Source organism: Ooceraea biroi, chromosome 4 (genome assembly GCF_003672135.1).
Source record: "Ooceraea biroi isolate clonal line C1 chromosome 4, Obir_v5.4, whole genome shotgun sequence".
NCBI classification, from domain to species: Eukaryota; Metazoa; Arthropoda; class Insecta; order Hymenoptera; family Formicidae; genus Ooceraea; species Ooceraea biroi.
The window spans coordinates 743,287-771,257 of NC_039509.1; the positions used below are offsets into that span (position 1 = coordinate 743,287).

Below are 27,971 nucleotides of genomic sequence, written 5' to 3' on the forward strand. Positions count from 1 at the left end.
GCTCATACAGGAGCTCAAATCTGAAGGGAAGGGATGGAAACTGGGTGAATGAGGTTGCTGGACAAGAGAGCATCGCTGGTAGTGGTGACTGCATCGTTGCTGGTTCTCCAACCAAACGAGTATTTTTGGAGTCGTTGAATTAGGCATTCGGGACAGACGTCACTCCTGGGGCACTGCCTGGGCATGAGTTCCGGAGTACGTAGCTATGGGTAGGCGATGAGGATGAGAGAGATGGTTCTTTCGAATGAGGAAACAGGCTGATGATGTCTTCACTCAAGACGATTCGAGCGCGATCAGCTATGATTAATCACCGTAACCAGTCATCAGATCATTCTCATCGCAATTTTTCGTGGATTCTTTGGTGAAGTTATAGTCAGTCTTCTGCTGTTGCTATATTCAATTTTGGTTTATGATATGCAATTATAAAAGTCGTTGGGAGGGATATTTTGTACTCCTGAGGAAAAAGTAACGAGAGGAAGAATTTAAAAAATCCTCCTCTCTCTACTGCATATCCTGCAAATAGTCTTCAGCCAGACCATAAGAGCGACAAGCACAAGAGTAGGTAGAGGAGGACAGACAGGTCAGAGGGAGGAACAGGGAGAAAGGGTGATCTTCGGGGAGCCACGTGGTGCGGCATGCGCGGGACAATCAATGCAGTGACGTCATCACCACCGTTAACCCGACCAATCACGGATCCGCTCCATTCAAACCCGCCAGCCTCGGGGCCTCCAAGTGGAAACTCGGCGAGTTCCATCGGACTTTGGCCCGACTGCAGTTCAGCCTCGATCACTGAGAGGCGCGAATTCGAGCGGTCGGATGCGCTCCGCACTGCGTACCGTTCACGTCGCTTTCGACAAACGATTCTTCACAGAGAATCATCGAGTCCATCCATGACAACGCATCTTGGGATCACTAATGGTATCACGGCCCGCGATCGAATCCTCAGGTGGCGTGACAGAGCTGGCAAATTGCTTGCTGGCTCTTTGCTTACCTGAGAACGAGAAACCATGGTGACTAATGGTCCAGAAGCAGGGACGAGTTCTCACAAGTCGTTGGAGAACGAAACATCCTGTGCTTGGCATCTGGACCCAACGATGATGGTGCACGAGGAAATCCTGCGAGGAGAAGCAATAAAACTGGTGACAGTTCTGGTGATGGTTCTGACTTAGCGGAGAAATGACGAAGAGAGAGGTAAGTGGTGTGTAAAAATAAAAATAGTATTCGTTTATTCTTCTTATCACAAGATGTGAAATTTGAGAAATAGTGAATCAAGTTTCGTTTACATAAGAATGTAAACGGTATAAATCGGATCACTTCAATCTGTCACGTGAAAGCTCTGCGAATGGAGAGAAATATTAATACTTTTTTATCTTAGATATAGCAATGCATTGTATTTCCTTATTTCCTGGACAAGCAAATAGCTATATAGATGGTACTTGTTTCTAATTTAATGACTCTTGAGTCAAGTTCTACCAGACCATCGAGTAGTACGAGATTGAACATAATAAGTGTGCGTAGATATAGTGGACAATATAGCAAAGATTTAGATTTAGAAAGCAGAAAATAAAATCTTGATATTTACGATACTATTTACGATACATAATTTACGAAAATCGTAAACAAATTCCCGAATTAAATAATTTGTGCTGTGAAATTATCTAAATTTGGAAAAATGTGAAACGTGTCAGTGCCGTTATTGTAGCACGTGATTCAAAGGATACCCAAACACACGCCTACGCGGAATTCTCCGCAGACGAGACGCCCACGTTTCGGAAAATCACCGTACAGCCGTCGCTTTCTCATGAAAGTGAGAGTACAACGACCTCACTCTTGTCTTGAGAGGCCAGAATGTTGCAAAGGAAAGAGAAGCTTAACTTTCTTGTCCTCCGCATAAAAACGTAACTTTGCAAAGTCTCAAATGCGCGACAAATAATAAACAATGACTAAAATTAGAATTGACGTTAACGCTAAATTTGGCTGCATCTAAAGTCTCAATTTAGAAACAATACTATATGCAAAATTATTGTCAAAGTTGGGAAAGATTTGTTAAACTTGTGCATCTAAGTTTCAAGACACATGCATTCCTTCTTTCAGAAAAATCTCATGAATTATTATAATTTTATCGTAATTCTTATTGTGAAGAGAAAAACAACGAATATATTAATTATCCATTTCTTCTTAATGTTTGGACAATGATAGCTTGCGCAAAAAACTCATTGCGGTATGACGCATCTCCGTCACCGTCACCATCATTGCCCTACTTTTCAGCCGGTGTACTCGATCGAGCGGGTTAGGTCTAGATGCTTCCGCCGCGGCGCGCCACGTAAATTCTGTGTGTAACTTAAGAAACGATTTATAAAATTAATAACAAAATTTATTTACCGCCCTGCTCGTTTTCTTCTCCGATATAACGAAATATTCGGAGAAAAAAAATATTAGTAATCTTATTGACACGAAAATTTATACGCGTTATACTAATATCCAACCATCTAAGATTTAATGGCTTTGATGTTAATTAATAATTAAAGTTAATTTAACACTTACAACAACAATTATGTTTACTTAGCTTTTAAAACGTTAATACATGAATATATTAATGCGAAAAATTTTCTATATTAATTCGAATGAGATAGTAGGAGAAAATTCGTCAGAAGAAGGGGAAGAATTTTCTTTGAATATTCATGCACCTTGATGACATGGGCTTTGATACCCTGAATATAATTCGGTAAAATGCGAGGATACGTTATTATGGGACATCCTAGGGAACGGGCAAATTTTCATAGCGGTCGTTTAGTCCAATTAATTGGGTCAAAATATGGCCCCTCATCCTTGTCATCCTGCACCTTCCGTCGTCATCGTCGTCGTCTCACCCCTTCCCCTTCCTCCCGATGCACCACGGCAACCCTGTTACCGAACCCTTGCCCACCCCCCTTTCTCCTTGGAATGCACGTCACAACGGGGGAGGTTGTGACGTCGGTAGAATGCGGACATGCGATTGGCTGAAAGCTCGCTGACGTCACGGGGGTGAGTCTCTCTACATGCGCTTGTATGCAATCCCCCCTTGGACCCCCTGCTATCTCGATCGCAGGTACCCCCTCCTCACGTTCCGCGTCTCACGCGGAAAGGCGCAATAGGCATCGAGAAATGGTGCATGCCAGTTCAAAGCCACAGTTTTCCAAGGCTGTCCGATTCGAGAGGTCGCCGTGCGTCTCCCATATCTTCTTCGCCGTTCTCCAATTCTTCGGTTCTCTCCAAGACACCCCTCTACCGCCATAAAAACCATTCATCGCGCATTCTTCCCGTTCACGTCGACATACGCACGCTGCGTTCCATTAATCCGTTCATTTCATCTCGTTTCATGGGGTTTCGCATCTCTTCGTGGTAGATCATCCCTCTCTCGTCGTTCACCGTAACGTAATTTATCTTAGTATCCGTATTGTTCAACGAAGAAACGTTACACGATTTTCTTATCTCGAGAAATACAGAAGAGAAGTTTATAAAAATTCATCATGTAAATCCCCATTATTGTGATTGTCTTCTCATAATAATCCTCCTAATTGATTAAGGAAACATTAAAGTTGTGTGTGATCATTATTATAGATTATTATTTCGAAATAACTGTGCGCGAAAATTGGCATATATGTTACTAAAAGCAGTTTAGTTTTCAAAATTTCATTCTTGAATTCTTAATTTATTTCGTTGTACCTGTTTCGTGTCTTCCACGCTCGATCTTCTAAATTACTGATATTATTATCATCCAATCAACATGTAATATGTAAACAGTATAATCAATTGTACGTCTGTGGTCTGTGTCTAGGAATATGATTAATAAATAAAAGTTCGATTTTCTAGAAGCTCTGTAATACTTTTTATACCGCTGGTAGTTGAGCTGCTTTAGCCTGACCGAGTTTCCGTGACCTTCGGTAGAAGCGGATCGATAAATCGTTGACATTGTCAAATGCGGTAATTTCTTCTGTACCTTGATATAGCAAGCCGTTATTGATTAACAAATATTCGCTGTTCTGCTTGTTTAAATTCGTCTGCATTGTAAAAACCGTATATTAATAGTCTCTTCTGTCGAATCTTTTTATAACACCTTCACAAATTAGTTAACCCATGTATTCTTTCGCAGTATATATATTTAGAAAATAGTTTCTTACACTTAAAGATTTTTCTTAAGAGAACGATATGTCTTTAAATCTAAAAATAAAGAAGTAAAAGGTACATAATAAAGTTCTCTAAATACGTACGAAATAATTATTTCAAAAATCCAAACTTGTCGTTAATTACTATCTCTCAAAACATTAAAATAATATTTCGAAGAGGAAGTAATTTATTGAGGTAATAAGTATATATATAATTAACAATTAATATATATATATATATATTCTTGATTCATGTACTCTAAAATAAATTTATTCTTGAAAGAATAAAACAAGAATAATACATGGGATATCAGAGTGTTTTACGAAAGAGCACGGTGCTTCACGAAAGGCGATCGTTCATCGGCTACGAGGCATCCAGTTGAAATCTCATTGAGGCCGCGCTCCTTGGAGCAACATCCGGGCGAGATCATTCATGATCGGCGCGTTAATCGCGCACCGCGCGATCCTATCCGCACATCGGTAGGTGCATCCTTGGCCGGGCGACATCGAGTTTCATAAATAAAGCCCCATTGAAGAGAAGTTCACCGGGGGATGGGGTAGCATGACCTGCTGACCCAGATTTCCCATGACTTGCGTCATTCACAATCTCTCCCCACCAAACGCGCGCGCGAGCCTCGGAGACTACACGCATCTAAAATAGTCGACGATACAAAGGAAAGTGGCGAGAGGGAATGAACGGATGGTGAATCGCGGTACTGCGAGCGGCAGACAATCGCGAATTGAGCAGCATCCCCGGTTGAGCAGCCTCCGATCGACAGTACCAACTCCTTTCAGTCTTCTTTCAAGGACGCGCGATCGAAAGGTGGTACCGAACCGCGTAAACCATCTTCGCGAGCGGCTATTGGAATCATGACTCAATTATAGAAACAAAGACAATAATTGTCGATTAATATTCAGCAAACAGTGCTCTAACATTTCCATTGGATTCGTATAAGAATCTTTCTTACGACAGTCGGGATTAACCCGATGAACTATAGTTTCGATATATCCGCGGCGTGAGTTCTGAAGAGATGAAACAACAACCCGCGAGGGTCGTTTCCGGTCCGTGCCGAAACTTCAAAGCAGCCTGTCGTCGAGGTAAGTCGAGGGTGACAAAGGAAAGGAAGATATCCTCTAGTTTGTGTGTGCATCCGCTGCCTAACGAGTATCTTGGTGTGTACGCGTACACATGGAAGAATGTGGGTCAACCTGTGAGACCTGTGAAGAAAAAGGAATACTTTCCTGATGAGGTTTTGCAGCGCGAGGATGTGTCCGGCCGCACATCCCAAACGCTTTCATACGAGCCGTATATCTCCGTGGAAGGGTGCGCTATAAAAACGTACGGGTCGGATTTACGGGAGGCCGGGACACCCTCGTCCGGATGTCGTAAAGCAAATTCGCGTAAGGAAACATTTATGGCCTGAGGTTCGTGCATCGTAGCGAGTCGTTTCGTGCTGCCAATCTGAGAAGAGACAATCTCCTCTCAGGTAAGCTTTATGACGAGAATTGTTCTTGCTAAACGAGTCTCTAAAATTTCTATTACAACGGTACTTGCGTGTGACGAAGTAATGGATGCAGAATTTTCAGCAGAGAAGGTCGGCTGGTGAGGGTGATTGTTCTAGACAAAAATCGTGCTTTGTAGAAAATCTTGAGCTCGCCCTTGGCTCGTCTTCGTAGTCTCTCCTAGTGACCCGAATACCTATATACGGGGTGGCGCGCTATTTATAGAACCACCCCCGATGAACGACCCCACGAGCGCAACGTAACGAAGGTCTGTATCAAACGCGAACAAGGAGACGCAGCAAACGCGCGCGCAAATGCACTCCTGTAATTTTATTAGCATGACAACCCGACATTGCAAGAGCGACAGCGTTCGATCGAGAATCTTATCAAATGCACTCCTATAATTTTGTTAACATGACATCTCGACATCGCAAGAGCGACAGCGTTCGATTGAGAATCTTATCAAAAACAGAAGTATAACGTGGATACAACCAAGAAAGACATTCTTGTGCCTTCTTGTGCGATATCCCAGGTTAAGAGATTAACATGGAATATATTATATATTTTATAACGTTGTGTGTGTGTGTGTGTGTGTGTGTGTGTGTGTGTGTGTGTGTGTGTGAGTGAGAGAGAGAGAGAGAGAGAGAGAGAGAGATTACGATATATTATATATCAATTTACACTATATAAACATATTTTTTTCTTTAATCGCTCATAGAGCTCCCTTGTATTCTTCTTCGATACAAGATCACACATATGAAGATTAGTTTATTAAAAAGTCAGGAACGGCCAACATTGACCTTTAAGATATTCACAGGTGGGCTCTATTTATATCGTAAGGTCGATAGTTTGATATCGCGAGTACTGCCAAGAAAGTGGCTCGAGTATATCTTTAATTCAACGAGAAATGCTTCATTTTATCTATCTTCCAAGCTGCGATGAGTTCTTATGGATATTTTTCACAGAGGTTTGCATGCTCCTTAAACATGTACAATCGCGAGAGCTTTCAAGAACGTTTAAGCGCTGAAAGCCGTCACTTCGATCGTTAAAATTCCACTTCTTAACTGTGTTACGACGTACGCTCAACGATACGTACGCTGCTGGTTATTCTTACACTATCTTCTACCCCCTTTGCCCTGGTTTCATACCTTGCCTCTCTTTCTGCCACGGTGACCTCGCTTCCACCCCCTGGCGCAACGAGTTCAATGCCCCGGTTGCAAGCGTGTTTCCCTCTGACGTCATCGGCCACCCTCGCGTCACCGAGCGCCGCTGCCTGACATTGTCGTTACACATATGAACGCTGATGTGTGAAAAAAATATCTTTTAAATAATGACGTCAAGTACTTCGCCTCGATGCGTTACTTCAAAGGCGCGGCGGACACCGTTGACGTACTCCCGAAGATCTATTAACACGTCTTTGGCTGTAAATAATACAAGGCGCTTTCTTATCGCTTGGCAGTAGATAACGCATCGCGTTAACGTTGAATCGTATTTTCCATGGGAAAGCCAATACCTTGGGAAAATAATCCGCGAATGCGAAGTAGCTGCAGTACCGATGTAGGCCGATAGAGTACTGTGTATTGGTAATCTAGGTAGAGCGCTGGTAAACACTGATATGTTATTTTCTTATGGTACGTAAAGCATTCAACGACTTGGTCGACACATTTCCCTTCGCGGTAAAACCATCGCGTTATTCGGCGAGCAGACGTGCGTCTCGGTCGCAGCGAAAACTTGTCTGATCTAGCACACCGCTTTTCCACTGAGAGATCAAGGCAGATTCGCGGTGCGATCGGTGGAAGAAGTCTTCTCGTACGAATTGAGATGTTCATTAAATGTTCATTAAATGTAGTCAATTTGAAATTTGGTTTTAAATTTGTAGTAATTTTAACATCACGATAAGATTATTTGCACTTGCTTTTAAGTTTTTAAATTTCTGATGTCATATTTGTAGTTGAATGATTTAAAGACGTTAAACATTTAAATAACATGTAAAAACAAATATTACTACGGTAATAAAATAAATATCAAATATTATTAAAAGTGGCAAAATTTAATCTGGATAAATAAAAGACATTTGATTTTACATTGAAACTTGCATGTATATGTGCGTGCATGTTATGTGATTTACTTACTGCCTTAAAAAGTACCTGATAGTTACGAGTTGATATAATTTCAGCCCGAAAAGCAATTTTACCGTATCGACATTATACTCTTCAACGAAATGACTTAGTGAAATATTAACATACAAAGGAGATCGATATTTTTCTGCCGTTAGTATTCTGCCTGCACGAATATTAATCGACGTACTTGGATTATGCACGCACAAGATACATCCTGACCAATTACTTTTACATTAACGATTACACATTTTTATGCTAATTAATAATAAGTTCTATGTATACACTATATAAACTAGCATAATAGATTACAAGCATAATAGATTACAAATATATTTAATTAATATGAATGCCTATAAAGCCTTCATATTAGCATCAAAATTATTGGAGAACATTTCAGGATACAATTTCCAACATGATATTAAATCTGAATGCAACACTTCTCTTTGTTAAATATTCTTATTCTTGAAACTGATCTCGATGTAGAGACTTTAACTTGAAATTTCTTTCTACTCTCGATAATTACTTAATCAATCGATGGCAATTGATGTTCTCCATAAACAAATGCTATTACTATCAAGATTCCCATCGAAAATTTGAAAATATACTTTGTTCCAAGTTCATATAAAATATTGATGTTTAGTCGACTTAGGTTTTGAAATGAAGGGAAAGGGCTTGTAGGAAATTTTGCAACGTTCCCATCTCTAAAAAAAATAGGAGAAATTAAAAATGCTGTTCAGGCGATTATAGACAACTTCACAAATAGGCTTATCGATCACTCACTAGATCCGGATTTCTTTTAGGGGAAAGATCGCGAGATCATCGAATAATTGTTGCAAACATTTTAAATAACAAGAAAAGCCGCTAGTGCTGCATCCGCGTACCAGATGGCAGACCAAACTCCGAGAAACTGGTAAATTGATCTGCCACACGCTCGCATCCAGGCAGTCGCTTCGCGGGCATCTGCTATGTCAATTATCTGGAGAAAGCGTGGATCCGCGAGATTGCTACGCGGCAGTTTGCCTTCGATCTCATTGCAATTAGAATGCGCGATCGCCGATATGTGATCGCGCCGAAAACCGTCGCCGTCGCCGCTCGACGTCGAGTAGCTGCCGCCGTCGGACGGCGTCGCCTGCCGTCGCTCGAGATCGACGACGCGGCCTCTGTCGCTTTGCGCCCGTAAAGAAATTCGCCAATTTCCCGCCGTTAGGTACGTATGCAAAATTTTCTGCAACCCGCAATTTGTTCATCGAAGCTTCCCTGATCGTTTCACGACAATCCTTTGATCGCGTACCGCATGGAATCTCAAAAATTCTCGCGGCGGTCGGATGGTGTGCGATCTTTGATCGCTTGATCAAATAAGTCGCTTTTCTTTTTAATGCCTTTTTAATTTAATGAAATAAGGAATGTAAAACGTGAGCGAAAGATAATCACATGCAAATGATACGTTGCGTTTGTGATATCTTGATGCGGCTTGTTTAATTGAGAAGATCTTCGACTGCTCAGAAAAGTAACTGTTGTTCTTAATTTTAATCGAAAAAAACACGAAAAATTAAATGTTCTTAATGTTAATTTCTGGTTTTGCACGTTATTATTTCTATTAATTGTTGTTTGCAAGTTATATGTTAGTTTAGTTAGTGTATTAGCATGTTACGGGCGCGATTGTTATAAAAAACTTGAATTTTTGTTTTAAAAGCAAGCGATTAATGATGAAAATGTAATTATGAGTACCAACTATTTTGATTAGAAGTTATTTCTCTTTATGATGTAATTTTTCTTAATACCTGTAAGGAAATTCTATCTTGAAACTTTATATACTAGTGATATATTAACGATATTGATACGCATGCATGTAATTTTGATATATTTCTATCGATGTATCATTATTTCCATATAATCATCACGAAAACAACGAATTAATTATATATATAACATTTTATTTTATATAACTAATTCCACATTAAAATTTGGGAAATTTAGAATTAATTTTGGCAACAAAAATTTTCAATTGCAATATCTTAGACTTAGATCTTAATATTCAATTAAAATCACTGCAATTATTCATTACTCTCTCCTTATATGCGACGGCAACTGAAGACAGAATATTTATTTAAAGAAAATTCTTATTTAAAGAAAATCATATCATATTAAATTTTGTACAAAACGTTGGACCAATTTTTTCTTAAGGTTTTACAAATTCTAATATGTTACTTTTTATTTTAAGAATAAATAAGAATAAATTTGCAAAAGGCAGTTATAATATAACTGCCTTTATTCTTTATTATAATTAGAAAATATTATTAAAATTTGCTTCGAAATCTGTTCTTGCTGACATCATCATTTTCGTAATTTTTTGTAATTAGCAATTACATTTAATGCTTAAGTAAAATAAAAAGTAACATATTAAATTTTGTAAAACCTTAAGAAAAACTTGGTTTAACGTTTTGTACAAAATTTATGATATTTATCGAAATATGAGATCTTTTGCTACAATATATCCGCGCACATGTAGGCCAAAAATTTACGAAATAATCTTTATTGTAAACTTAACAAATTTGCAATGTTACTTGATAATTTAACCAGTAATATGAAACAGACGCAATAATTTTTTTACAGAGAAGTGCATTATCATAAAAAACGTATTAATTTCCGAAAATGATGCATCCTGCTTTTACAAAGACGATTATTTCAATAATTAATCTTTGAATTATAAAATTTGAGCATTTTAGTTGTCATATTTTTCTTGAAACAATTATTTAGAATATTAAGACAGAGATTTGCTATCAAATCTCATAATTTTCATATAAATTCGATATAAATGCGACATATTAATATTAAAAATATAGCCATATTTATTAACCAATAAATTTTCTATTAAAATTACTAGTTGTAGGCAAAATTTACAGCTTAAAAATTGGCAAAGAAATCAGATTCTCCATTTCAGAATTCTCTGACGTCATTATACATCAAGTTTTAGGAATCACAAAGAAATTTTTTAATTGTATTATAATATTCCATTGAAAGAAGTTGAGTTTGGAATGATAAAGAAGTATAAATGTGCTATTTCTTAATGTAACAAATACGTAAGTTTCGAATTAATTTCTAACATACTATTTGTGTCTATTCTCTTAAATAATAGCGACCATAATTGTTTAACGATAAATCTTATATGTGACATAAAATATCGTCAATTTTATTACATGAAATTGAGGTAGGCATCATTTGTATTGTATTACCGCATTGAAAGAAGTGAATTTTCGAATCATAAAGAAATATATTAGTGCTACTTCCTAATATAACAAATATATAAGTTTTGAATAAACTTCTGACACATTATTTGTGTCAGTTCTCTTAAATAATAGTGGCCACGAATTGTTTAACACTAGATCTTGCATACGATTACACTACGATTTAAATATCGTCAATTTAACATGAAATTGACGAAGGTATCAATTGTATTATAATACCATATTAAAAGAAATGGATTTTCGAATCATAAAGTATTATAATTGTGCTATTTCTTAATGTAACAAATATGTAAACTTTGAACTAACTTCTGAAGTATTATTTGCGCCAATTTTCTTAAATAATTGCGACCACGGATTGTTTAACAATAGATCTTACATATTACGATTAAACAGCCATCAATTTCACATGAAAATGACGTAAGCATCAATTGTATTATAATACCGTATTAAAACAAGTGAAATTTAGAATCATAAAGAAGTATATTTAGACTATTCCTAAATATGACAAATATGTAAGCTTTGAACTAATTTTTGACGTATTATTTGTGCCAGTTTTTTTAAATAATGGCGGCCACGGATTGTTTAACAATAGATCTCTCATGCAACTATACTACGATTAAAAAATCATCAATTTTACATGAAAATGTAATAAGCATCAATTGTATATTATAATACCGCATTGAAAGAAGTAGATTTTCGAATCTTAAAGAACTATAGTTGTGTTATTTTTTAATGTAACAAATATATAAGCTTTGAATTAACTTCTGAAGGATTATTTGTGTCAGTTCTCTAAAGTAATAACGGTCACAAATTGTTTAACGATAGATCTTGCATTCACCTGCATTAAAATTACAAAATCATCAATTTAACATGAAATTGACGTAGGTATCACTTGCATTATAATACCGCATTGAAAGAAGTGAATTTTCGAATCATAAAGAAATATATTAGTGCTATTTCTTAATATAACAAACATATAAGCCCTTTGAATTAACTTCTGACTATTATTTGTGCCAGATTTTTTAAATAATAGTGGCCACGAATTGTTTAACGGTAGATCTTGCATATAACTGAACTATGATTTCCAAATCGTTAATTTAACATGAAATTGACGTAGGCATCAATTATATTGTAATGCCACACGGAAAGAAATGAGTTTTCGAATTCTAAAGAAGTATAGTTGTGCTATTTCTTAATATAACAAATATATAAGCTTTGAATTAACATTTGACGTATTATTTGTGCTAGTTCGCTTAAGTAATGGCGGCCACAAATTATTTAACGATAGAACTTACATACGACTGCACTACGATTAAAAAATCGTCAATTTAACATGAAATTGAGGTAGGCATCACTTGTATTGTAATACCGCATTGAAAGAAGTGAATTTTCGAATCATAAAGAAATATAGTTGTGCTATTTCTGAATATAATAAATATATAAGCTTTGGAGTAACTTCTGACGTATTATCTATGTCAGTTCTCGTAAATAATTCTCGTAAACAAATTATTTGACGATAGATTTTGCATGCAACTGCACTACGATTAAGAAATCGTTAATTAAACATGTAATTGACGTAGGCATCATATATATTGTAATACCTCACTGAAAGAAATGATAAAGACATTTAGTTGTGCTATTTTTGAAAGTAACAAGTATGTAAGCTCTTTGAATTAACGTTTGACATCTTATTTGTGCTAGTTCCCTTAAATAATAGCAGTCACAAGTTATTTAACGATAGATCTTGCATGCAACTGTACTACGATTAAAAAATCGTCAATTTAACATGAAATTGACGTAGGCATCATGAAAATGGCGGTTCTATTGTTAAACGATCAATGTCTTGAGGCGCATCGCGATACTACGACGATAGTATGTTCAACTTGAACGTATCAAGGTTGAACGTGTGGAAGGCAGAGGCCGTCATAGCACAAAAAAATATTAGCTTCATAAGGGAAGATGATCTTTCTACGCCAATGAGATCGGCAAGGCTTCGCGTGGGGTGGACAGGATTAATCTCGTTTACCTCAGGCAGATTTAAGGCTTCTTATGCAACTCTTCGTACCTACACATGCATGTGCCCGTCTCTACGCCTATACACACACTAATCAACGAAATAAATACGACCCTTGCAGACGGATCTCATGACAGTCCAGCGGACGATCTTTTCAGCTTTTTTCTCTCTTCTATCGGGCTGTTGAACGCTGATTTATATCGATATAATTGAATAGCTGTCAAACGAATCAGGTTCAGACTGCATTCTGATGAAATACAGAAATTAGATATTTAGACAAAATTTAAATGATTTATGTTTTAAGAATGTATAAATAAATCAAAGTAAATCTAAGTAGAAAGTGAGCAAAGTATTTGTTTCTCAATAAGAGGATATACAACATAAATATATCTTCAAGTTTATGTAATTATTTACTACTACCACTACTACTACTACGAAGTCTTCCCTTTATGTTTCGTTCTGTTGTTCCCTACGAATCTACTTGACTCATTTTTATCATTCAAGTGGAATGATTCTCTACGTATCACATCTATAATAACTTTAGGCTCAGTAATTTCGTCGTAACCTTTAATTCCTGAACAGATTTGAGGAACGAAAAGTACAAATTCATTACTGGCTATACGCGAAACGTCATAAATTCGTTACGTAAGATTGCATACGTGATATAAGAACTTTACTTCTATCCTACCACTTCTATAAGTTACATTAGATAACACGTCGCATAGAGGTAATGTAAATGTCCCCTCAGCCCGATATTATTAACTCTTAGATGACAATTTATAATAGGTCATCTTACGCTACATATCTGATGGCCATAATCGATAAATTTATAATATATTTATAAACTATTTTTAAATGTGATTAGAATGTCATTAATACGATACAACTGACAAAATGTATCATTTCCCTTGCTTCTGAGATGAACCTTAAACAAATGATAACAAGAAAGATTCATAGAAAATTATATCGAGCTTGGGACATATCAAATAAATAATAAATAGATAGTTTAAACTTAAATCTTTCCTAATCTTAACTTTTTAGCTGCTTTTGAGTATTTTTTAGCCCAAAAAATTTGTCTGAAATTATGGAAAACACAAAATAGAGTTGCAGTTGTGATGCTCTGCGCTGATTTATTATTTTCGTATTAACCAGCATGAAATAACAATATTAGAAGTTAACACGGCGGAGAGAATGTCTTAAATAATAGTTTATTTAAAATTTTACTTTTATTCCAAATGTTTCGAGTTGCTGAAAGCATAAAATATGCAATTTGCATATAAGTATATAAATACACGATTTACGAGAGTATATTTGCAGCTAAAAAGATAATAGTTTTCTACTCATAAAGAAATCACGTGTATCTTGTCATTAACCACGAATGAAGAAAAATTGTAAGCAATGTCAGAGGACGGCAGACAAAGATAAAGGAAAAGGCATATCATAAGCAAACCGTCTTATGTTTCTGTCTTATTTCATTGTAAATTTACGAGATGAAATATGACATAAACTTAAGGTGGGTGCTTATATGATCGACAAGTCCGACGATGGATATCTACAATCATCGTGGAAAAAAATCAAACGAAATCCAAAGACTGATAGCATCCGTTGTGAGGCCTGAAACGACGAATAGATTGGACGTATCTGTCATCGGCATGTGCATCCTACGTCTGTTTCAAACTATCATAATGCAGCTGTTTATAACCACGCGTCGCCACGTATGTGTGTTATTTAAATGTCAGTATATCGTTTTCTGCGTTGGAGCAATAAGAGTCAAGATCAGTCAGCTGTTTGACAATCTTATGTTCTTCGTGAGAAACTTTAAGGAGGAAAAATTCACACAAACTGCAATTTTGTGATATTAATCCTAACAATGAAATCTTAGCTAATAGAGAATCGATAAGAATATTATTTATCACGTATTTTCAGACTTCCAACGCTTGTAGAATCTTCAGAAATGCGATAAAATTACATAATAATGTTATAGAAATTTTACGGAGGCAAAATGCTTAAAGTACGTAATTCATAATTGACTTCCAAAAAGATGTGTGATAAGCAATGTGTTAGTTCGTAACAGATAATCGATTATTTCGTGCATTTTTCTCGTAGTATTCTTCGTCGTTTGCAACATGTATCTATTATGTTAATTGCTGTTAATCATGTTTAGTATGTCTAAAAATCTGGTTCGAGATAAATGCTTCATTCTAGGCGATCTACCGACGGGCTGCTTGGGGGTGAATTATATCGAAGTATGAAACGATGACTGCGAGAGAGAGAGAGAGAGAGATAGAACGCGTAGCTTGCGAAATCACTTCGATTGAGGGTAACGTGAGCACCGCGTAAGGCGTAAGCTAAGAAGTTCCTGGTATAGAATGACGGGACGTGAGCTGTCCGAGTCAGTGGTGGAGGCTCGGCTCAGGCCAGGCAGACGTGAAGCCTGAGGAGCCGGGGGTGCTAAGCCGTGAATCCTGAAAAGTGTCGCGAAGCTTACTCGGCTAGTGTTACCTGCGCGACACTCGCACCTTCCTCGCACTCCGACGCTGTACCCCCTTCATGCAAAGGATGCACGCGGCAAGGGTGTAAAGTTGGTGCCCCGGCTGCCCACGTTCTCCACGTCTGTGCACATTCCACCCTCGTCGCACCCCGTTTACCCCGACAACATTTCCCCCGTTTCGGGGAATTAATTGAACGTTCGATAATTAGATACCTTGGCAGCACGAGAGAAAATTATTTATTACCGAGATCGTTCTAGCCATAATAAAACTTTTGTCTCGAACGTGAAACATGGAGATCAACTGGATTAAATTATGCGGAATTGATTACTTTATTCGATCAATGATTATTATGATCTGTCTTCTAAGATTTTTCGATAAAGGACACTGGAAAAAAGAATCTAGATTTTACTTTTTTAGTTCTACTACTTCATAAAATCTGGCGAATGTCAACATTTCTATTAGTTTCATTCTGCAAACGAAACTACGTATGAATTCGTGCCGAATATTGCCAAGCGGCCGAGTCCCTTGCTGTCTCTACCTTGCATCGATGTTCCTTGCGTAGGTCTCTGGCTACGGGTTCAACGTCTCTGTGGAGGTTCACGAAAATCTCCATCCTTCATTACGTATAACAATTTGCATTAGCTATGCAATCTGGATCCTTCTCGGTTGTCTGACGACAACGTATAGTCTCAATTTCGTTATACGTATCTTCCGTAAGAAGCAACAAGATTTTTCTCATAATCTTTATTAATACTTGTCCGATTAAGTTATATAATTGTATTAACTGACAACGTACATGAGACGTTTGAGTTCTATTTGAATCAACTAACTCGATTGATGATACAGATACTAATCCGCACTTTTTTATAAAGTCAACAAAATTGTGACTCCAACGCAATTATGGCATAGTAATAATCTAGTGCATCAACAGAGTGTATGGGCGGACAAAAGAAAGATTCACATATCATATTTTTGCTGTGTAAGCTTTTAATCGCTTTCTACTTTATATTTCCTCTTCCTACCTTATATTTGTATCTATATTAATATCGAACGCATATGTTTAGAAAAAGAAAATAGGAAATTTATTAAAGTAACGTACGAATCTCACTGGTCACGTTATTTTACTATGGTTCGATGAAATGGTAAAATACGGTGTAGACACCTTCCATAGAATTAATAATAATTAACTAGGTACTTGCAATTTTGTAAGCCATTTTTGTAATTTTGCAATTTTGTAAAATGCATGTGACAAGAGTGGTTAAGTTGAGTTTCTCTTTTCTTCTTGTGCGATGTGTAACGCATGTGCAACACATAAGCATGCGGCGGAATTTCGCAGCAAGAGCAAACAACGATATTCGATCCTGAGGAAACACCACAGCGCAAAGTCGTCCACGTTGCACGCGAGGACGCGATCACGCGTGAACGTATTAAAAGATGTGCAAATTAGGTCGACCTAATGCCGGATCCCACTATTTACCGAACGGAGTACTTGCTTCACGTCGGTATGTATGTGGGGTACGTTTTAGGGATTCACCTCTTCACAATATCATTAAACACTACCACCACACCAGCAGCACCGTCGCCAGCGCCAGCGAGAAACGATAGCAGCCAGGTCAGAGCCTAACTCTTATGTAAGTCCACTGGGAAGGCTTTACGCAATCAGCAAAAACACGACGTCCCAGTTATCCTCGGGAATAAAAGGTTCCGGATGCAAGTCTCCTCCGCGTGGAAGGACCTCCACCCCAAAGATAAACTTGTTGGTACTCCCCCTCGATCTGGACAATGCAGTACGTCTCCGCTTGAATGATGAACGATTACCATGTGTTCCTATGTAAAATTAGAAGGGGGGCTAAAGTTGTGGTAACGTGTTGTCATCTTTAATGAATGTCTTTGATCAATTAATTCATCGTGATCTCATCGTGATGGACTCATTATATTCAGTAGCAGATCAAAACGACGATTCGTACTTGGTGCTCTTCGGGATTCAAAGTGGTGAACGTGTTCTCCAACGACTGGTGTACGCGTTTCTTCAAGATTTCGAATGATCGGCACGACTCATCAGGATTGAGGACAGAGACAAGAGTCGAACGTGCAAACAGCACGCTGAGCGGTCACCATTCGATCGGCCAACTTCGATAACGCAAATACGATTTCGTCCGTAATTCCTATGCCCTTATTTCCCAAGAAACACGTGTCTTGCAACCTTAAAGCGGAACGTCCATTGGCCCCTCCTGTCTAAAGCCACCCTACTATTGGTCGATGGATTAGATGACCACGTGGTGTCGTGCTATATAATCAAGGGTGAACTAGGATGGTATCGGCAGTTGTGCTCGACCAGTGGTGGACGGAAGGAACGCGAACGTTTTCCGATTGTCTTTCGCGTGAACTTCGCGTTCGCGAGGGTAGTACCATCACGGACACTCGAGAGACTTCTTTCATGGTGCAACTCATCAAGCTTCACAACTTCTGTTCTTTGGATCTCGAGCACCTCAATCTGAAGAATAATTTCCATCGCACGCCGCTGTCGCGAGAAATTATTTAAGGAAATATTATCTGCGAGGAAGATGTAACACAAAGTGGGTGAGAAGATGACAATGAACTGCGTCAGTAATGCGTCGTCAACTGGTGCCCATAAGTCTAAGTGATTTTACGAATCCTGTCATTTACTGCCAAGTCTGTTCGGAACTCTATGAAAACTTTATTTTGATCTTTGATCGTGACAAAAGGATACGAATCACTTCAGAAATAATGCGATATTAGTTTGAAATGGATGACACGTATGAAATCCTTTGAATGTGAGTAATTTTTATTTTCGTATGGTGAACATATAAAAAGCTTGCTAAACTTGCGACATATAAGATGCTAAACTTGCTAGTTTAGCAATACAAGTAAATCGTTCCTTTGTTCTTCAGCAAGACAGACATCGGGATTAAACGCCGATTTGCTTTAGGAAACTATTGTGTTCAAGGATGATATTTTTCGACATCGATAATTTTTATATCGATAATTTTTGTTACAATCGCCCTATGAGTGACTTGAGTCTCCGGACGGGGTGGCATTAAACAAGCAACACAATTTTTAGCCTAACGCTCCGCAAACGGCAGTAGGTCTGTCGCGGGTTAGCACGGATAGGAAGATCGAACACGTTGAATTTTGTATTTGAACTGAACTGTCCTACCGGCCTATAGAATCGCCAGATGTCCAAGTCCCCACAGCTTACTTTACTGCAGGAACGTGTGTTTCATTGATATTCTTCGTATCGCGTTACGACTTCTCAAATTAGTTATAAAGCGCTTTCTATTTTCGAAATTTGCAAATCTGAAGTGTGATTCGAACGGTCGGAAAGGCAATTGTACTTGTCAATGTTTCTTTGTGACAGATGTATATATTAATGATATTTTGTGAAATTTTAGTAACAATTCGATAAAGAAACGCTTTTAAAAGACCAACAAAAGTTCATCAAAATTACGAGCGAATATAGTGAAAAGAAAAAATTTATCAGATAGTAATATGAAACAGTTGGACTTTTATTATGTATCATTTATTCATTCCGTTGCTTGTATACATCCTTGACTATTACCGTTCAACCTTCCTAACGATTATACATGATGGAAACGATGACAAACTTGATATTAAATAAGGACAAAAGGTCTTAAACATGTTAAATGCCACGTCGAAAATATCTGGTCACGTTGCATTATGCGCTGAGGTGTGCAATCAAATGTTAAACGGCCTGCATCTGTTAAAGTAAATGAGAGAGATAAATCGTGCATATGCACGCATAGATTTATTCGATTCACTCATTAGACGCTGGCTCTTTGGCCACGTGTATTAATTAGTGTAAATGAAAACGAGAATAAAGCAGAAACCGCAGAATCCAATATACGTAACAAGATTTTGTGATGTCGTCGTTCGTTGCATCAAAGAAATAATACGTGGACTGCATTTTCATACGAGTTGAAGATTGTTTGGACTGCATAATAATAATTAGGAGAAAGCATTCTTGAAAAATATCTCAACTGGCTGAGTTCTAAATTTGAAATTTTAGCGATTAATAGCTATCTCAAATCCGATTGTCTGCTCTGTCATTCATTTAGCGAATGTAGACCGTAATTTTAGCTGAAACATGATTCTGTCACTCTAATCACCGATACCACTAGAGTGTGTAACTTGCAACCGTTACCTATATAAATTGGTTCGTGTTTTTGTTTCCCTATAAGGGACATTAAAGATAATTCGCAAATTGCGCGAAACACCTCGTATAAGTCTACGCATAGACCGAGCCAAGTTCAATCGAGTGGAAGTGACCAGAAACCCGTAAGACATAGTGTGAAATAATGTGGGAATAACGTTGGACCCCAGTGCAGCTGCTGGCCACTGCACAAGATTAGAGATAACACTCTTGTGCGTGTGACAGCAACTATAATGGGGCTTCTATGGCACATCACACTTCGACATTGGGAATCTATCACGAGAAGCGCAAGAGAAAAGTATGAAGGTATTGTAATTACTCGTCGTCGTGGAAAATGTATTGCTTAATTCTCTTTGAAAGCGTCAGGAAGCAATTGTAATAAGACGACTGAAATATGTATATGCGTAAAACTAGACGTTAATTTTAATTAAAATATATTCTATGTTTACAAAATGGATGTTTTATGTTTTATTTAAATATTTATGAAAAACGCTTCTCCAAAAATGCGTTTTAATGTCTCTTAAAACAGTATAGCTAGATTAATGCCAGAGTGATCTCCGTATTGCGTATCGACTTTCTGCACTGAAATTCTAGACTTAAAAAAAGAATATTTCGAATCTTTAATGTCTTCTGATTGGCCAAAACTCTTTTGACGTTTTATTTTAAAGCTCAATTGGAATGATTTATTTTTGAGGCTACAAAATAGGATTTTTATTATATCATAATAGTATGATAAGTTTTTTCCGCTACTAAGTTATATTTGCAAATAAATTTATTAGTCTTCTTATATTTTATATTTTATAACTTTGGAAGTAGAATGATATTTATAACATAATATCAAATATTATAACATCTTTTTATAAGAAATAAATATACATGTTCATTTCATAAAAATAATATCTGTAATTAGGTATGTATATATATAAAATATTAATAATAATTTGCTTCAAACGTTTTTTTATTCATCGATTATTTTTGTTACAGAATTATTTGACCTATCGTGACCTGTTGATAACTTATCTGTATAAGTGCGCTTATCAACGTGGTAGTTTCGTATGCGTGCACCATCGGCAAGATCCTATGAAATTTGAAGCTGGATGGTATTCGTGTCCAACAAGTGGGTCTATCACCCCGAGAATAACTGGAGAGCGCTGACAAACCGATCGTCGATGGATCAGAGCTATATAAATAAATACTTCAGGTAGTTTCTCTTTTGTTCTATCTGTTCGCTCGCGTAATATAAATTAAATAGTTTAGTAAATTAAAACTGAGCGGAAGCAAAGAAAGGAAGTAAAAAAAACATTAGAATCGAATCATTGCAAAATTCATTTTTATTCAATTTATTTCTGTTGTTTACATTTCAGTAATATAACTATAACAGTAACATAATATATAACTATCAATGGACAAACAGGAAAAATTATCACATTCAGATGGAGATAAAAAATATTTGTTAAATAATTTCAACTTCCGCTATACCATGCGGAATCACGTATATGTAACACATGTTTGTAAGGAACTAATGTCACATATGTATAACGACGATATTTTTACATTTTATTTTATTTTTATAAAGATAAAGAAAGATCTTATCAATAACAAAAATTTTAAAAATGTATCTTGGTCTCTGGTGAACAATTCTCCACCGCAATGGTAATAGCGAATGTATTTAATAATAATTAATATATCCTTTAAAATGTATTAATGTTTTTTCAATTTGGTTTTTGCTGTCAATCTAGACATCAAAATATACGCTGACACTAGATTTAAAAGTTCGATGTAAAAAAGTATCCAATCCATAAAATTGTAATATTTAACACGTATTTGCCATGTCGTCAGCCTCAATAATTTTTTCTTAAATTTTAAATAAAAATATCACAGTATACATGTACAATACAGTCTTTCGCAATTGCTTTTTTATTATCTCCAAGTAATATGCATGCTCCCTCATTTTCTCGTTGGCAATATAAAAGGCACTTTTAACAATCCATCAAAATTTGATTGCGTCAAAAATTTACAGGAGATCCAGGACTCACAAAATATTCAATAGTATCTCACTCATCGCAGTTACCTTATCATCGAAAAATAAAAAACATTGTATCACCCGCAACCTCGTGATGGCTGGCTCAAAATTTGGATCGAGTTCGAGCGAGGACTTGTAGTAACTCGCCGCAATCTTGAAATTGCCCTGCAACAAAAAACGCGGTTAATCTCAATCCGATTACACAACGTGTGATTTACATCTGCTGAGATAACGTCAAGATAAGCACGACTTGAATTTACCAAAGCGGCGTGCAGATTGGCGAGAACGTAATGATTCACTACGAAGTTCGGAGAGATCGAGAGCGCCATCTCAGCTGCCTTAAGAGCATCCTGAAAATAATTTTGCGAGTTGAGCAAAGACGCCAGATTTATGAGAAATATGTCCTTCATATCATTCGGGATATAGTCCTGGCTTTGCAACATGCAGTCCAGGGCTTTGCGGCTGTCGCCTATCACGCGCCAGTAAAATGAAGCAGCAATCGTCAAGGTCCATGAAGAGTAGTTCTGATTCGACAAGATCAATTGTGACATGATATAACGAGAAGAACAAATGAGAGGATGCGATTGCGGCGAACGGTGAAGTACCTTTTGCAAGGCGAAAGCTATCTTGGTTCCGAGTCCCTGCAAAGTGTCGCTCCGCGTTCCGGTGATCATCATTAGCCATTCAACCATGTCGAGCTCGACTTTGTTCTCCAGCAACTGCGGTTCCTCCACCTCGATGAGAGGACTCAATTTGGAGTTACCTTGCACTCTGTTGCACTTGGGCTGCAAAATCAGGGTGTCATCGCCTAGTGATTCAATCTGGTCCTCGACGCTGAAATCGAAAACCAGAGATAATTTGATACGGCATGATCATGCTTAGGCATAACTTGTCCGTTACGTACGTCATGTTTCGTCGTAGAAATTTATCGAATACGAATAGGGAAGCAGCCCAATCTTTGTATTTCAGCTTGTCGCATTCGTCCTTACTCGGGTAATGCAATTCTTTCTGATTATTAGTTATTTTACCAAACGTCGAATCAGAATACGTTCGTAGCACGTAGTTCGATGTAGAGGCATAAAAGTTACTGCGAACCGTCTCGGCTAGTTCATTTATATAAAAAATCTGTGGATCAAACATAAAGCAACAGTATTTTATTGCGCTACATTATCCAGCGGGATGATTGACATATCGTCTGCTTACATTGTCCATGTACGGTTCATGCAAATTGGTTGCACTATTGGGAAGTAACAATGAAGGTACAAGATCTTGGCGCATGAGTATTCTTATCTTACGCTCCTCCTTATCGTAGTGTGATGCACCCGATAATCCAACTTTGTGATAATTCGCCTCTACAAATAACAATTTTTTCAACCAAGATTTGACAATGGAAAATGTATATCCAATTCAGAAAAAAGCGTAAATTCCGTTTAAAGAAGTTGCACCATCACATTGCAATATATTATAAAAAAGTAAAATTACATGAAAAACACATTCAAAGCAGGTAAAATAATAGAGACGGCATAGATAAGTAACAATAATCTTTATTACTATTTTCTACAAGGAGAAAAAACAGCAAATAACAAGACAAGATTATAACAACGTAAAACATAAAATGCACAAACCAAAATATTTCACTGATAAGAATGCAAGCAGAAATAAGATTAATGTAACAATAAATACGCAATTGGTGTCAAATATAAAATCTAGCATAAAGACTGCGTCCATTCTTAAGAAGACACACGTGCGAAAATACGCACCTATTTCTTCTGTCTTTATTGACGTGTATTTAACGCGTTTAAAATTCTTGACTTGTCGTTTGCGTATAAGTATATCACTCGCTTGCAAATTATACTTGGTAAGTAGCATAGAAGGCAGGTTCATAGAATATCTGTGTAAATTAATCCCTTGTCTGTCACAGCCTGTGATTATGACAATGTTTGCCATTATTCACACAGATTAACACAATAATCTGCATTTTTAGAACATGTTACCATCAACAGTGAACAAAATTAATCAACTGAAAACAAACACGATAAATTCTAAATTCAATCACATACAATCATCGCAGGAATCCTATTCTAAAAAAGGCATAACAAAAAAAAATCAAAGCAAAAAATTTTTTTTACTCAGGAGCTCGTTCATGCAAACGGAGAAACAGATAAATTAAACAAAGAGTGAGGAAACGTAGATTAGTGTTTCTTATTTTCCCTCATTTTCCCAATTTTCTTTCTACCTTAATATATTCGATGAAAAAATACATTAAGGACTTATAAAACGTGTCCGACATGAAATAGCCATAATTATATAAATCTACCTACCTGGTTTATAACCCGTAATAACATTAAATTTTTCGTAACACGCCAATGTCTTGAGCAACATTAGCGCCCTACCGTCATACAAGTGCGGATCCACCCTTAATGCTTGTTTCAAGTAATGCATAGCTCCCGTGTAATTTCCGTTTACATTCAATAATATACCAAACAAAAAATTAGTCATTGGCTGAAATACATCAATTATTACAAAATCATTTTCTTATCCAATTAACAATGAACGATGTAATTGTTTTTTAAACCGTAAGTAGAACACTTTTCTTAGAATGAATTCTTCAGAAGAATTTATTAGTTTTATGCTTCACACGTACCTCAACTGCGTTAGTTTGCAGGGCTTCATCCGCGATTCTCAACGCATCGTCGATCAAGCCGACTTTATGGTGTATCGAAGCTATGCTAACTAAAGGAACATCCCTGAACTCGCATGGAACATCGTCCAGTGCTAATTGAAGGCAATCTAAGGCTAAACGAGGTTTCCCTACCACTCGCCAGTATAAAGACGCGAGCATGGACAAGACCCAAGGAGCCGTTATTTTCTGTTTCGATGATGCAACTGGTTAATTGTCTTTCGAGGAAAAAATTGTAATAATACTGAAAATCGTGAAATCGTACCCTCTCGGTTGCCGTTAGTATCCTCTGACCGATTTCCGCAAAGTCCGCGGTTTGTGCCAGATTCTGCAGAAACGGTTTCAGAGAAACGTCCGACGGGTGCTGTTGCACGGTCGCATCCAGTACGATGCGCGTGATGTACTTATCGTTATATGACTTAGGCGTTTGGCACGTCGGCGGACGCCACGGTAACGGATGCTTCTTCCCCGGCTCTACATCAATCAATTCGTTTACGAACAAATGCGTTCTAATGCACACAGGGAAAAGAAAATCCATACTGTTAGGCAGGTAGTTGCGTCACAGCGCAAATGCAGTACGAAGCCCTCTTGAAGCTCGAGGAATACTTACGCGTAGCCTTTGTTCTCGGGCGACAGGTAAACAGGCAAGTACTGCTTCCCGTCGCCGAACGTCAGCATAGACCCGTCGCAATCGGATATCTTTGGCCAATTCTCAGCCTCGAAAGCTCCATTTCCTCTCTTGATCTCAACGTTCTGATACTTCGGGCTCTTCGTTGGTGACGCGAACAAATGGTTGTACTCCACGTTTAGTTCTGGCATTATACCTGTTAGTCACATAAGTAGATCTTAGTTTGCGACGCGACGTGCGAAATGCTTGCAGAGCATTACACGCTCGCGTATCGCGAAAGTTACCTTGGCTAGCGTGATTGAGCTCCTTCACTTGTTTCTGTAGATTTTTTAGCAAGTGCAGAAGATGCACGTTCTGCAGCATGCTCTCAGCTATCTTCTTTCTGTCGTCCAGGTCCATGTAAGACGTGACGACATTGTTGTCGATACTGTGCAGCGACTTCTCCATGAGATCTATCGCGAGCAGCTGCAGATTTTGTTCCCGTGCGAAGGCGAGCTTGATTTCCCGCGTGGCAGACTTGATGTCTTGCTCCCAGAGCATGCGTTCGTAGAGTTTGAACCATTCCTCCTTCCAGTCGTGATACGCGTGTATCTCCGACAGCACGTTCCGCAAGCGTCTGCACAATGATCAAAAATAAAAAAAAAAATAATTAAATTAAATTAAAAAATAATACAAAATTCGGTGTTTTATTATTATTTTGTATTCCTATTATTTTTATTTATCATTAACCAGACGGCATAACGTTTACTTACTGATCAAACAGTAGCAGAGTCGTTTCCAGCAGGCGATGGCACAATATCGTGTATTTCATCTGCTTGGCCTCCATCGTGTCGGGCGATAGCTTCAGACAGTTATCGTAGCACGCTACGGACCGATCAAAGTCGCCGAGGGACGCGTAAACGTGGCCCAGCGCCAGATGATGGTAGCTCTCTGTCGGATTGTGATCTATCGCCGCGTGTAAAATAACGGCCGCCTCCCCGGAACGTTTCGCAGCGTGTAAAATGCCGGCGGTAGTCAGTAATGGGATATCGCGGTACTGCCTTATAATCACGCACACAATGCTCTCGTTATGCCAGTCAGACCAGTAAGATTACGAGAGACGGTCTTCCAAGCGACGCTTCTCTCGACAGTATCTCCTAAATGAATTTGTTATCACATTACCTTGGAGCGCAAACGATCGCTCTGCGACTGCATTCTAAAGCATTGTACGCATTCCCCTTGATTCGCCAGTAAATCGACGCCAGGTTCAAGTATATCCAGGAGGTTCTGTTGCGAGACAAGCTGTAGGCCAGCTGATGACCAAACTGATCGAGGTCAGTACTGGGTGGAAAATAACTCGTCAATCTGAGCTCTTTGTGCTGCGTGAGATTTCTCCGATTCTGCATCGCCTGGCACAGCAATACATGTACGTGTATTATGTCATGTATTTTTGTATGAAAAATTGTATTCGACCTCTGTACAAGGAACAAGTGATACTTACTTTCAGATGCTCGAACGTGTATATACTAAAGTCCAATGAAAATGTGCTTTGGCAATCTGGAACAGTCTGTTTGTCACTAGCCGCTACGTTGTACAACATGAGGTCACTTTGGCTGCAAGGAAAAGTTTGATCGCGATGTTTAGTATCTAACGGCTGTTTCTCTAGAAATTAATTTAAATGGCGTTACTGGTAACCACGTACTCTATCCCATTTCTAAGTCCGGGATCAAGCACTATGCTAGCGTGTACATCCACGTCAAGCATCGACTTGTCCCACAAGAAGCAGTCGGAATTTGAGCTTTCCACATCAGCCATACCTAGGCCCATGAACTGATTGTCAATGGAAACCTCCGTCCTTGAGATCTTTTTGTATATGGCATTGGCCGCTTCTCTGCGTTTCTCCTGCTCCATGAATGCCATGAGGTCGTCCGGTCGACGCATATCGAAAACGCTGTCATGCTGAAAACGCAGAAAAGAATTCAGTGCACGGTAAAGCAACGTTGCAATCATATGACAAAATTGCCGAGTCATTAGAAGATAACGTGGCTTGTGTCAAAACAATTGTTTTTAATTTCCGTAAGTCAATTCAAGACAGATAATTAATTACATTAACGTCAAATCGTATCAGAGAGAAACGCATACCTGCGGCTGAATCCTTCCATGTTCGGTGACTCGCCAATGTTGGACAGCTAAGGCGGCTTCTAGCATCACCGTGAATACCGTGATAACTCTGTACCACACGCCGCTCCGGATCATGTTTTCGGCGATATAACCTCATACGTAATACCTCAGATCTCACCGATTTTGCGCGTTTTCTGAGAGAAACGTGACGGCGTGGTTCATGGGTGTGAAAATTCGTGCGTTTTTACACAGATATACCGCGCAGGATTCACATAAAATGCACGAGAACGATTATGCGTCACGTTTTTATTTCTCGTTACGACTCGCGAGTTGAAGTCCGGCCGAAACGGGTTCGAGTTTCGAAGTTCGAAACGCGTGACAACGGTAACCAATGAGTGTCACTGAGAAGGGCAACAACACGGCGTTTGATATTTTCGGGTTGAACGATGAAAAAAATAGAAAAAATAGCGAAGCTAATTAACCTTGTACGTTATGTTACTTCCTTCGAGAGAGACTGTTACTAAATTATATCTACGTATTAAAATAAAACTGTGACTAATATGCTCTTGAGTTGTACTACTTGAAAATAAGGCAAATTCTGACTCGTCATTGGGTCGTACCATTTTTCCGTCAAAGATAGTGGAGGCTCGTAGCGGACGTTTGTGTAACTAAATTTAAAGATAAATTACCGTAGAGCGGAAACGCATCTGCTGTTTGAGTAATATGTTTTAACATAATTTATTTTTAAATTGGCCAATTTAACGGTGAATAAAAAAATGTTAGATAATCAAATAGTAAGATTAATTAATAGATAACAAATTGTCGTTAT

At 37.9% G+C, this 27,971-nt stretch overlaps 1 protein-coding gene and 3 long non-coding RNA genes across 8 annotated transcripts; 2 read left to right on the forward strand and 2 right to left on the reverse strand.

Annotated features, from left to right (window-relative positions):
• Positions 1–231: 231 nt before the first annotated feature.
• On the forward strand, positions 232–21,602 carry LOC105283596. 2 transcript variants are annotated; one of them, XR_003406400.1, is made up of 3 exons: positions 232–5,243; positions 20,696–20,912; positions 21,076–21,602. It is a non-coding gene; the product is annotated as an uncharacterized LOC105283596 (long non-coding RNA). The 2 variants fall into 2 exon arrangements; XR_002193593.2 differs by having other exon boundaries at positions 543–1,191.
• LOC109611256 lies at positions 16,249–17,571 on the reverse strand. Its single transcript, XR_002193594.2, has 2 exons — positions 17,487–17,571; positions 16,249–17,346 (listed from the first exon to the last, which is right to left on the reverse strand). It is a non-coding gene; the product is annotated as an uncharacterized LOC109611256 (long non-coding RNA).
• Positions 18,221–20,168, forward strand: LOC105283595. The gene is made up of 2 exons (XR_894710.3): positions 18,221–18,314; positions 18,432–20,168. It is a non-coding gene; the product is annotated as an uncharacterized LOC105283595 (long non-coding RNA).
• On the reverse strand, positions 21,025–27,882 carry LOC105283594 (tetratricopeptide repeat protein 17). Of its 4 annotated transcripts, none has more exons than XM_011346472.3 (16): positions 27,164–27,879; positions 26,724–26,980; positions 26,523–26,634; positions 26,204–26,430; positions 25,795–26,082; positions 25,327–25,658; positions 25,025–25,238; positions 24,680–24,923; positions 24,379–24,603; positions 24,056–24,236; positions 23,495–23,656; positions 22,938–23,086; positions 22,639–22,859; positions 22,340–22,568; positions 21,995–22,084; positions 21,025–21,899 (listed from the first exon to the last, which is right to left on the reverse strand). In XM_011346472.3, the coding sequence occupies exons 1-16, from the start codon at positions 27,275–27,277 to the stop codon at positions 21,744–21,746; spliced, it is 3,201 nt and encodes a 1,066-aa protein (XP_011344774.2). In that variant the 5' UTR covers positions 27,278–27,879; the 3' UTR covers positions 21,025–21,743. The 4 variants fall into 4 exon arrangements, with proteins under 4 accessions (XP_011344774.2, XP_011344772.2, XP_011344771.2 ...); XM_011346470.3 differs by having other exon boundaries at positions 21,995–22,258; positions 27,164–27,877; XM_011346469.3 differs by having other exon boundaries at positions 21,995–22,568; positions 27,164–27,882.
• Between the last annotated feature and the right edge of the window lie 89 nt (positions 27,883–27,971).

Coding starts and splice junctions, on each gene's coding strand:
- LOC105283594 (XM_011346469.3), bottom strand. CDS start 27,277: ATGATCCGGAGCGGCGTGTGGTACAGAGTTATCACGGTATTCACGGTG. Junction 24,604..24,679: donor TACTAACGGCAACCGAGAGG/GTACGATTTCAC, acceptor TCATCGAAACAG/AAAATAACGGCTCCTTGGGT. Junction 23,657..24,055: donor TATTACGGGTTATAAACCAG/GTAGGTAGATTT, acceptor TCATAATCACAG/GCTGTGACAGACAAGGGATT.